This window comes from Brassica napus, chromosome A5 (genome assembly GCF_020379485.1).
Source record: "Brassica napus cultivar Da-Ae chromosome A5, Da-Ae, whole genome shotgun sequence".
Taxonomy (NCBI): domain Eukaryota; kingdom Viridiplantae; phylum Streptophyta; class Magnoliopsida; order Brassicales; family Brassicaceae; genus Brassica; species Brassica napus.
In genome coordinates this window covers 25,770,618-25,783,154 of record NC_063438.1, presented here as the reverse complement: position 1 = coordinate 25,783,154, position 12,537 = coordinate 25,770,618, and the positions used below count along the sequence as shown (strand labels likewise).

General features: G+C 34.9%; 3 protein-coding genes across 3 annotated transcripts; all 3 read left to right on the top strand.

The window, feature by feature from the left end:
• The first annotated feature begins 345 nt into the window (after positions 1-345).
• On the top strand, positions 346-1,158 carry LOC125609094 (gibberellin-regulated protein 13-like). Its single transcript, XM_048780009.1, has 4 exons — positions 346-514; positions 620-694; positions 780-813; positions 882-1,158. Exons 1-4 carry the CDS (start codon positions 443-445, stop codon positions 1,061-1,063), a joined length of 363 nt encoding a protein of 120 aa, XP_048635966.1. The 5' UTR covers positions 346-442; the 3' UTR covers positions 1,064-1,158.
• An 801-nt stretch (positions 1,159-1,959) lies between these two features.
• LOC106407461 (probable calcium-binding protein CML36) lies at positions 1,960-2,965 on the top strand. Its single transcript, XM_013848324.3, has one exon. The coding sequence runs from the start codon at positions 2,078-2,080 to the stop codon at positions 2,813-2,815; it is 738 nt and encodes a 245-aa protein (XP_013703778.2). The 5' UTR covers positions 1,960-2,077; the 3' UTR covers positions 2,816-2,965.
• A 7,432-nt stretch (positions 2,966-10,397) lies between these two features.
• Positions 10,398-12,244, top strand: LOC106433963. Its single transcript, XM_048779160.1, has 8 exons — positions 10,398-10,530; positions 10,631-10,869; positions 10,965-11,168; positions 11,255-11,347; positions 11,460-11,561; positions 11,647-11,937; positions 12,015-12,119; positions 12,215-12,244. Exons 1-8 carry the CDS (start codon positions 10,398-10,400, stop codon positions 12,242-12,244), a joined length of 1,197 nt encoding a protein of 398 aa, XP_048635117.1.
• Positions 12,245-12,537: the final 293 nt, after the last annotated feature.

The following is a 12,537-nucleotide window of genomic DNA, read 5'->3' as shown; positions in this document are numbered from 1 at the left end:
GATAGGTCGATGCGTTCTAAGCTTTCTGAACTCACACCTTTGACGAAAAAATGTTCTAAGTTCTAACTGACGCTATTGTCACCACTCACCACATGCACTGGCTATGCATGCAAACACAATTAGATCACGGGATGGCCGAAGAGTAAACCAACTTTGGAATCCCAAAATTTTATAGCCATGTGTGTGTGTCGTTCTTGATGAAATTCGTTTCCAAAAACTTTAGAAACAAACCACAAAAATACAAAGTAATTTTTTAACTTAAATGGGGAAAATAAACTTTGGAGTCACGAGAAAGAGATAGGGCTTAAAGCAGCAACGATACACCTGTGATACGTTTCGTTTTCGTTTGTTATCACAATTTCATGGACTATATACATCTAGCTTAGCTTGCAAAAGAAACCATCTACTTGAGCTTCAATAGAATCATTCCGGTTCTTTAAAAATGGCAACCAAACTTAACCTCATTGTTTTCTCCATTGTTATGTTACACCTTCTTATGTCTGTCCAAATGCATGTAAGTAATGTTCACAAACGCTCTTTCTATTTATGAACTATGTAAATACTTTTCTCGATTCTTCACTTTCATCCAACTTTATTTGATCCGTCCTGAATTTCACAGCCAATACACTCTAATAAGTCTCCTGCTCCACAACCACATCCACCGCAGTCTCAACCGCATCACAATAGCTCTCAAGTGAGCTTCTCATAGAAAAACGACTTTCATGAAATCCACAAAACCCTTTCTGACATGCATTGAGTCTTCTTGTTAATTTTGTCAGAACGGTACTACGGAAGGCAGTCTTCAGCTCCGAGGTACACCAATAATTAGTCTAATTTATCTGTGGTGAATGCAAAATTTAATCCCATTAACTATACTATAGAGTGTGGGCCACGGTGTGGACATAGATGCTCGAATACAAAATACAAGGAGCCATGTTTGTTCTTCTGCAACAAATGTTGTACCAAGTGCTTGTGTGTTCCTCCAGGTACGTATGGCAACAAGCAAGTCTGTCCTTGCTACAACAACTGGAAGACTAAGCTTGGTGGACCAAAATGCCCTTGATTTCTCCTCATAGTTTGTTAATAATACCATAATGTTCTATATATGTGTTGGACTCTTTCGCATTATCACATCAATATAACCACTTCATAAGTTTACTAACCGTGTATTAATTACTAACTGAGAGTTATCCTGGTTAAATTACTTCATTACATTGTTCTTGAAGAAGCAGAGAGCTATTTATTAAAACAACCATTGAACAAACAAACAAAATTCTGTCGACACACGACAAACTTCAAACTACAATTAAGAATGTCCCTAAACTTTTGTCTGCTTTTCCAAACCTGTCAAGATCGACATTGAAGTTTAGTCTTTTTTGTTTGTTAGGTTAGGTAGATAATCTTTGTTCTTATCTTATCTTTACCGATATTTACTCTAACGAAAACCCCAATATCTCGAATATTTTTTCCATTCATTTATCAACTTGTAGAAAGTTACATTTATCCTATTTATAGCTGCATAATTTATTTCCAGTATCCAATTTAAAATTCCCAGCAAGCTTTTAAATTACGGTTTTGAAACCTTATTGGTTTCGAAATAAAGACTTAAAAATATACATTTTCGTTTTAACAACTTTTTTTTTGTCAAGTATAAACAAAAATATTTACATGATAATAGCTCAAGTGTTCAACAGTTTATCTTTTGAACGTATATAGTAAAGAGCTGAACAGTTTCATCACAAAAAAAAATCTCTAAACAAAGCATATTTATGTATACCAGTATATGAGTATTATTACTTCAATATGATTAAGAATTATTAATCTCCTGAACTTTAATATATACATATTCAGTTGCAGATTTTTATCCGAAAAATCCTACAAACACATTACACACACAAGCAGCTAAAGGGAACAAATAAAAAAGTCGCACGTATTCAAAGAAAGTCGCCTTTTTACTAGCCTTTTCAGTTATAAACTTATAATGCAAGTACAGTTACATTAAATAAAATTTAAAAAGAAATGAACTGTGAAACACGATAAAAAAGATCATCACTAGGAAACTTCCAGGAAACTCCCAATGGGTAACTCAACACACTTCACTCTCCCATTTAACCTCGCCACTGTCTCTCCTTTCTTCTCCACTTTAAAAAAACTTTCCCCATCAAAAATAAATCTTTTATTTCCCGCAATGAAATTCGCAAAACTGAATCCAAAACGTTTGTTCAGATCCAAAGACCGTTCAACGGTCTCTAAATCCACCGCTTCCTCTTTCTCCTCCGGCGCCGCGGACGAGTGTAATAATCACTCCCCCGCCGTCACCGGAGGCTCCGTCACTCCCACCAGCATCCTCCCGGAGGTCTCAGCCGTTCATTCTCCCTACTCGTACGTCGAGATCCTCCAGGCGTTCAAGCTCATCGACAGAGACAACGACGGAGCCGTCTCGAGGCACGACCTCGAGTCGCTCCTCACGCGCCTCGGTCCCGATCCTCCGACGGAGGAGGAGATCGACGTCATGCTCAAGGAGGTGAACTGCGACGGAGACGGTACGGTTCGCCTGGAAGAGCTCGCCAGCCGCTGCGTCGATGATGATCAGTCTCGCGGTGGCTCGGACGAGCTGAAGGAGACGTTCGAGTTCTTCGACGCGGATCGCGACGGTAAGATCTCGGCGGAGGAGCTTCTCCGAGTTTTCTCGGCTATTGGAGACGAGCGGTGCACGTTAGAGGAGTGCGAGCGTATGATAGCGGCCGTTGACGATGACGGTAACGGATTCGTGTGCTTCACTGAGTTCTCGAGAATGATGGATCTCCAGCGATGATCTCTCTTAATTAGTTTTTTTTTTCTTTTTGTTAAATGAAGCTCTTTTTGCCCTAATATGTGGGTTATGAGTATCGTTTGTTAAGTTTGCCTGAGATTCGAAGAGCCGAATAAAACATTAGTGAGAGACTAAACGTTACTCATTTCAAAATCATAATCTAACTCAGCAATGGAAATAATAGAATCTGAAATAAAATTATGGGAGAATCTATTTTAAAAATGTATAGATCTAAACCATTTCTTTTAAGATGCACTTGCAGAGTTTGCAGCATTTTAGATTACTGTCGCATTTAGAAACAAGTGTTTTTAGTTAGTCCGTCCATTTTATACCATTAATAGAGAGCATAGACCATGTGACTAGGCGCACTGGAAGTGTTTAATAACTTTTTATATACTCCACTAAATTGGAAAGGGAAAACAGCGGTTTATTAATCTGTCAGATTCTGAAAGGCATGTTCTTTCATTGCTGCTTTTATCATAAGATTCGTTTTCTTGTATTATTCTTCTCTGCTGCCAATTTCTTGCTAAATTACTATAATTATTTTTTTAGTACATGTAGAAAAGAAAACATGTCAATGTGCTGCTACTTTTCTCTATATGTCGACATTTTGAAAAAACCATCATGTTGAGGTTGGATCATGTCTGGTGTAACACATAGGGGTGGGCATAATAACCGATACCCGAACCCGAACCCGAACCCGACCCGAAGTAAGTGGTTCGGTTCGGGTTCGGTTAGTGCCAAATACCCGATCGGTTTTTATCCTGTCCCTTTTCGGTTAACCGAACCCGATCGGTTATTACCCGATACCCGAACCTACCCGAACATAACCGAAACTAAATAACCCTAACATAGACCTTATCTTTTATGATTTTATTTCCTTTCCCAAAATCTAGTCTAGCAATCTACTCGTCGTTTAGAGTTCCCGAAATTAACGATTCCCAAATCCTTCATCTATTAAAATTTAATTTCATAAATTGACAAACTGGAAACCCTTAATAATCTTCCCTCTTCTCCGTCTCACTCGGTGACATCGACATCGAGAAAACTATCTGAGGTGATTTTCTATTTTTTTTTATTGATTTTGTTTTGATTCTGTATGTATGATGATTAGATGTATGATTCCCTTTGATTGTGTTTGTCTTCTGCTTAGAATTTTCGTGTATGATGATCAAAGCCTTAGAGTCTGATTCAGTTTTGATCACGTGCATGAGATTCTGTTCGAGCTTAACTTGTTACTAATTTGTGATTATTGTTCAGTATTATAATTTGACAAATCTGTTTTTTTTTTCACTTACAGTGTGAAGGATACAAGGAAGCTTTTTGGTTTGTATCATCATCTATGCTTAGAAGTAGAAACTCTTTTAGCTTGTTTCGGTTTGTTTGCTTAATCTAGGAACTTTGTTGATGTTTTCACTATGTTTATGGATGGATTACTGTTGTTTTTTTCCATTTCATGTGTGTTTTAGACTATTTATATTATCAGGAATTATTTGAAGGCAAAACAGAATATGCATTTTAATTTTTTTTTTTTCTGTCTGGAGTTCGGATATATCCGAAATTATCCGAACCCGAAGTGAAAATACCCGAACCCGACCCGAAATGAGAAAATACCCGAACGGGTTTTATACCCCTTTACCGAAATACCCGAACATCCGAAATACCCGATCCGAACCCGAACGGGTACCCGAACGCCCACCCCTAGTAACACAGTAAAAGCTAATCTTAGTCATTATTATAAAAATACATTATAGATCATGCATGGAGATTCATCAAAAAAATTTCTTTGTTAATAAAATAAAGATAACATGATATATTGCATGAATATATGAAGAAGGTCAAGAGTTGGGAGGTTGATGGAGGCCTTTTTAGCCAATACAGCTACAATATCAGCTGAAACAAGTTGGCATTTTCCATGTGTCATTGCATCTTGGGATTCCAATCTCCACACAATCTTAGAGTATGATTAATGGGCGATTTTGGAATTCTTAGCGGAATATAAGAAACCGTCTCTTAACTTTTAACTAAAAAAACTAAGAATATAAAATTTAAAACAACACTAAAGATCACAGACTTCAGTATATAGAGCATTTACCGAAAAATTTAATATTTTCGTAGGAGTTAACACATAGATTTTGAAAAAAATTCAAAATATGAAAATACTGTTTTAATGCATAGTTGCATTTTTCACTAACATATGATGAAGGCAAAGAGGTTTGGAACTTTTGGTGTCTCCGTTTCTCTAGAAAATAGCGCTTTTATAGTGGTTAGTCCACAATTTAGGGACTACTATGAAGTTTTACTAAATTAATTGACAAAAATATTAAAACGATGTCCATGTACCATGAAAGAGAGTTTATTATACATTAATACAAATGTAAAATATGTTTAGAAATTTTAAAACAACACTAAAGGTCATATGCATTTACCAAAAAAATTCAATATTTTCGTAGGAGTTAACACATAGATTTTGAAAAAAATTTCAAAAATATGAAAATACTGTTTTAATGCATAGTTGCATCCTTCACTAACGTATGATGAAGGTCAAAGATGTTTGGAACTTTTGTTGTCTCCGTTCACTACAAAAAACAAGGTCTGTAGCATCAGTTAAAATGTATCAGAAAATTTATCGACACAAATTAGAATTACTTAAAAATAAATGATGCAATTTCCACAGTTTTACATCAGCGTTAATAAGTGATGCCATTGTAAATTCTTTTTGTGTCGGTTCATTACAAGTGATGCTAATAAATACATATTGTATCACTTACCAAAACTAATGCTAATATAACGTCGGTTCATTATAAGTGTCGCTAATAAATATGTATTTGTATCACTTTCAGACAATAACGCTAATATAGTGAATTTGTAACGGTTAGATAACTGATACATTAATTTATCTATTTTTTTATGGTTAATAAACTAATTGAGAAGATGCATATCCGTTAAATTTTGTAGATCTAAACTAATAATTAAAAAAAACATTTCCTTGTGCTGTTGAGAAGATAAATAATGAATCTAACAACTTATGTATAAGTGTATATTTTAATAGATAGTGGCTGAGATTTGTTCCTGTTGATAATTATTTACAAACAAATTTTGTTTTCAGATCCCCTAAAATATTCTACGTTCGGCGGGAAGTGAATTATATCTCTATACATAATATCTTTATATATCAAATACTCACCATAATATCTTTAGAGAAACCTATCATTGACGAGTTTAGTGAATCAAATCAGCTTACGGCGTTTTGCGAGGTAAACCATACTACCTCTTTACGTTGTTAATATAGCTAGTGAAGGTAGACTATTGACTCGTGACTATCTCTGTAAACAAGTAAATTATTGATTTGGTTACATAGATTTCTTATTCATTGGTATTGAAAGAATCCCCTGCTCTCTGGACAATCTAATCCTTATTTAGTATTTGTCAGTTAATTGTTGCTTCGTCGTTTTTGCAATTTTGATTTCTTATCTGATTTAGGTTTAATCTCTGATTCGTTTGGATAGTTTGAGTTTGAAAGCACGAATTTACATCCTTTTGACATGTTTACAAGATTTCTCTGAATATCCTACTTGTTTAATTTTAGTGTTAAAATTTGACAACCATTCATTTTTAATATGTATTACAATTAAGAATAACATCGTACTTGTGGTTCTATTTTCTTATTCTGATTGAGGTTTAATATCTGATTTGTTTGGATCTATTGAGTTTGAAATCATGAGTTTTTTTATATCATTTTGACTGGTTTATAAGATTTCTATGAATATCCTACGCTTGTTTAGTTTTAGTGTTAAAATCTGACAACCAATCATTTTTAAAATGTATGACTCTTAACAATAACAACTTAGATATCTGACTATCAGCCAAGTAATGAACCTTCTTAACTAAAAAATATTTATGTGATGAAATCATATGTATCGTTACTTTAACTATATACTAAAAAAAACTATATACTAAAAATAATTGTTTAACTAAATTTGTATATGTATATGTATATTTCTTAGGTCATTATGGACAAGTCATGGATAAACAAGTCTCGTTTATCTCGAGACTATACAAATGGCGTAAAAAAATTCCTAGATTTTGCCTTTGGCAAAATTAAAGTGGACATGTTAAAATGCCCATGTAATCATTGTTCTCTATCCAAATCGAAGCTAAGACAAGATATTGAAGGTGATTTAATGTGTTTCGGATTTCTAAGCTCTTATACGGAATGGGTTTTACCTGGAGAGGATGTCGATACTACTGGAAAAGCAACAGAAATCCTTCATGCCCCTGATGACTCTAATTCAACGGCAAATCTTTTGGATGATCTCTTTCCTAGAATCGACATGAATACAGATGTTGGATCTAGTTCTTCTGACCAACCAATCGGTGCTGATAACCCATCAAGTACCAACGATGAAACTAGTTTTGATGAGTTGCTTGCTGATTTTAACCAAAACCTCTACCCTGGCTGCACAGAGCTTACAACGTTAACATTCGTGCTGAAGTTGTATCATATTAAGTGTATGTGCGGGATCAGCGATAAGGGAATTTCTATGGTGCTTGAATTGCTTAAAGAAGCCTTTCCGAAAGCGAAATTTCCCAATTCATTCGGTGACATGAAAAAAGTTATTCGCAAGCTCGGGCTGACATATGAATCAATCGATGCATGTCCAAATGATTGTATGCTATATTGGGAAGCAAATGCAAATAGAGAAACATGTGGAATTTGTGAAGCATCTAGATGGAAAGGTGGTAGTTCTACAGCTAGCGGCGAGGCATCTCAGTCAACAAAGAAAGTGAAACAAATTCCTGCAAAGGTTTTACGTTACTTTCCTTTAAAACCCCGTCTACAACGACTATTTATGTCGTCAAAAACAGCTTCTGATATGAGATGGCATGCAACTGCTCCTGACGGTGATGGAAAGCTTAGACATCCTCGAGACGGTGGAGCTTGGAAGGCTTTTGATTTACAGTTTCCCGAATTCGCATCGGATCCAAGAAACGTTCGTCTTGGCTTGGCCACTGATGGTTTTAACCCATTTGGTACATTAAGTACAAATTATAGTATATGGCCGGTGATCCTATTTCCATATAACCTTCCTCCATGGATATCAATGAAGCAAACATCGATGATCCTTTCTATGGTTATTCCTGGAAAAAAAATGCCTGGAAATGATATTGATGTGTTCTTGCAGCCCCTTATCAAAGAACTAAAGGAGTTATGGTTTGATGGAATTCAAACTCGAGATGCTTCAACAAATCACACATTTAGCATGAGAGCAGCTCTTATGTGGACAATAAGTGATTTTCCGGGTTTCGGAAATTTATCCGGTTGGAATACTTATACAGCATTGGCATGTCCAAGCTGCAACTATGATGCCGTTGGTCGACGTTTACGCTATGGAAAAAAAACTGTTTTATGGGTCATCGTCGGTACCTTCCCATTAATCATAAGTATCGACAAAATAAAGCTACTTTTGATGGAACCGTAGAACTTAGAAATCCACCGGTTACACCAACAGGTTCTACAATTAAAGATCAACAAGGAAGAGTTAATATTACTCTTGGAAAGAGACGTGAATTGGTTGGTAAAAAGAGAGACCGGAGTGGTATGGAAAAGTGTGATGATCAACAGTGGAAAAAGAAGAGTATATTTTTTGACTTGCCGTATTGGGAATCCATGGTCCTGCGACATAATTTAGACGTTATGCATATAGAAAAAAATGTGTTTGACAATATTGTTTACACATTGTTAGACGACAAGGGGAAGTCAAAAGATAACTTAAGTGCTAGAAAAGATCTCCGTGAGCTTGGTATTCGCTCTGAGTTGTGGCCTGATAATAATGATAAATATGCACCAGCAAGTTTCACTTTGGATCGTAGTGGGAAAGACATTTTCTTAGGTGTCTTAAAAAATGTAAAGCTGCCGGACGGATATGCATCTAATATATCTAGCTGTGTTGATGTAAAGAATCACAAGCTATCTGGTCTAAAAAGTCATGACTCTCATATTATAATGAAAGATTTATTGCCAATAGCAATTCGGAATCTGCTCCCACAGGATGTAGCGTCTGTCATTATTGAGTTATCTCGGTTTTTCCGAAGTATATCAGCAAGGGTCCTTGATCCAGATGAATTAGATAAACTACAAGAGCATATTATAATGACTTTATGCCATATGGAAATGGTATTCCCTCCCTCGTTTTTCACGGTAATGGTACATCTAACTGTGCATCTCGTCGAAGAAGCAAAACAAGGTGGACCAGTGGCTTTTCGCTGGATGTATCCAATTGAAAGGTAATCGTCGTAAAATATTAGTCACATAAATATTTCATGACTGGTGAATATAGGAGTATCTCACTAATTAATATATGTGCAGAACTCTTGGACATTTCAAATCCTATGTTCGTAATCGTGCCAAACCTGAAGGATCTATATGCGAACAATATTTGGCTGATGAATGTGTTACGTTTTGCTCAATGTATCTCAATGATATAGAGACAAGATTCAACAGAGTTGGAAGAGTTGATGATCGGCCTTCATTAGTGCAAAATCATAATCTAAACTCGGAGATTCAATCAAGTTTCCCAAATGTAGGCCGATTTGTCGGAGCTGGTCAGGTTTATACGCTTAGTTATGTCGAGAGACAACAGGCGCATCGGTTTATATTGATAAATTGTCAATTCCTGGATCATTTGAGAGAGTAAGTTTTATATATTAATCAATATGTACTCTAATTTAAATTGTTTTATATTTTAACTAACAAACCATTTTATAAAAATGGTTTATTTAGGCGATACAAAAAAGAGCTTAGCAAGAAAAAGATTCGTCAAAGCAAGCGGAATCACGTCTTAGATGTTGACAGAGAAGTGCATCTTAATTTTGGGAAATGGCTTAAAGATAGGGTAGAAAAAAATGATGTTGAAGGTGTGTCTGACGATATTAGATGCTTAGCTTTGGGCCCGTCTGAAAAAGTAGTGAAATATTCATCATATAATATCAATGGCTATAAGTTTAGAGCATCAGGAAGAGATGATGGCCTGAAAACACAAAACAGTGGTGTTTATGTGAATGCTAATACGGTGAGTTATGCGAGCTCGCGTGATCAAAATCCTAAAGCAGGAGATATAGCTTATTATGGGAAGTTAGTAGAAGTTATCGAACTAAACTTCTATGAGACTTTTAGAGTTGTGCTTTTCAAGTGTAAATGGGCTGATACTCGCAGTAGTCGAGGCTACAAACATGATGTTTATGGTCATAACATGGTGAACTTTGATCGTTTGTTACACACGGGGGATGAAGAAGAAGACGAACCGTATGTCTTGGCCTCTCAAGCAAAAATGGTGTATTATGTAGAAGATCCATGTGAGCAAGGATGGAATATTGCTGTGCATGTCCAACCTAGAGATTTATATGACATGGGGGATAGTAGCCTATCATAATATTTTTTTGAAGAAGTAAATATTTATAGCGCTTACAGTTCAGGTTATATAACATAATGATTTCAAATATTAATAGTTTTAACTATCTTTAATGTGATTTCATCAGTATATTTCTCAATATTAACTAGGTTTATATTTTTCTATGTAGAGTTATGGATTTCACAGATTCTGATGATACACAAGCACCGGAGGATTCGCAGTTTTTAGAGACGCAGTTGGATTTCAGTTGTCCACCACAGTTTGCTCCAGAGTGTAACACTTTCAAATGGAAAGTGCAAATCAGAGGTAACGTTCAGTTTTTTTATTGACACCTATTAGTGTTATGTAACTGATATATATTTAGTTTTAGTTTTGATAACTAATGCATTGTCTGATTATTAAATAGATGCAAATGGAGAAATAGAAGAACAAACGTTGACAACAAAAGAAGTTTGGAAACTGCAAAACCGTAGAGTGATAGTTCATTTTGATGAAGATTGTGGCCAGCCTGATGAAGATTCTGGAGGTTTATTGGGGTCTTGGTTAGGTCAGTTGAGCAATGATGTTAATTTGTTGCCAATTGACTATGCCGATTGGAGGGTATTTGCTCCTCACAGGAAGGACAAAGCCTGGGACATTATTCTGGTAACAAAAAATATTATTACTCTTGCAACATAGTTATTGGTTTATACTTTTCTAACTAGTAATTTGTACTAAAAAATCTATGACTTTTGTTATAGACAAAATTCTGGTTTGATAACCCGGACACAAAAAAGAACTATGTTCTAAGTGTATTAGGGAGCAGATGTAAGGATTTTAAAGTTCGTCTCTGGAAGATGTACAAACGGAGTGACCGTACTGAAACAGTTCTGAATCGTCCTGCCATGGTTCCGGAAGATCAGTGGAATGGTTTTGTTTTCTTTAGATTCACTGAAAAATGGAAGGTATGTTTATGTATTGAATATACAATATATTTATACATATTACTAGATTTGGGACTAACTTTTTAGTATTACATATCAAATTTCAGAAAATGCGTGAACGAAATATCAATAACCAGAAAAAGAATACTTTGCCACATGTCTGCGGAAGAAAGAGTTTTGCAAGGAAGCGACGCAACATTGTAAGTAATTTGAGTTTGCATAATTTGTTGATTCTTCAAACCATTCATGTAGGTACATATTTATGTTTATATTGGACAATAAGTTAAATATTTTTTCTTATATTTTCTTTAGAAAGACCAAACAAGAAGAACACCATGCAGAGCAGAATTTTTCATTGCAAGCCGTAAGAAGTCTGATGGAACTTTTGTTTGTGAAGAAGCAAAGAGTCGTGCGGTTAGTTCCTTTAAATATAAAAGCTTATAACTAATATTTATAAAACCATTAAATTATACATGTTTATATTGTTTAAATATTTCAGGATGAACTCACACTTTTGATGAGTGAAAATCTTTCAGTTGAAAGATCAAATATCACTGCAAGTTTAGACGATGAATATTCCAAAGTTTTTGGACCAGAGCGATCAGGACGAGTCCGGTGCCTAGGACGTGGACCTACACCTTCAAAGCTATTGAAAATGTCCAATACTCCAAATTTAGCAGCGTCAAATTCTGAAGTTGTTGAGCTAAAGTCACAAGTTTCAGGATTGCAAAGTCAAGTCCAGAATTTAGCAGGAATGATCCAACAATTAGTTGGTGCTACTACTATTCAGGTTATTTTATACTAATTACTGTTTTGTATTTTATTGGTGTATTATATTGTTTACTAAATATTACTTTTTATATGTAGACTAATGGAGCGGTGCCAAATTTAGCTGGTGTTCTGTCAAACTTGGCCAATCAACCAAATTTTGCTGATATTTTATCAAATTTGGTCAATCAACAAAACTCTGAGGTACTTTACGAGTTTTATGTTAAACATTTATTTATTTAATTTAAGCATTAGTCTTTTTTTTCAAAAGAAATAAATCTAATCTGATTTTTTTACAGGCAACCCAAAACAGAGATCATCTGGATTAGAGTACGGCGCATAAACTTTTAATAATTAAGTTTAGACCATTGGTTGGATTATTTATTTTATTAGCTACTATGGTTTTTATGTTTGGTTCCCGTTTTAATATTAGACTTTTGTATGCATTTGGATATTTATCTGAAAAATAATTTCTTTTTTATTATTAATATTTTTTTATTGTTTTAATGAATTTAATTTGTAATTATTGAACGAAAATATATTACTTCAGTTACATAAGTGATGCATGAGTATTAGTAGCAAATATATTAAATGATGCAACAGTGATATATTAACATCAATT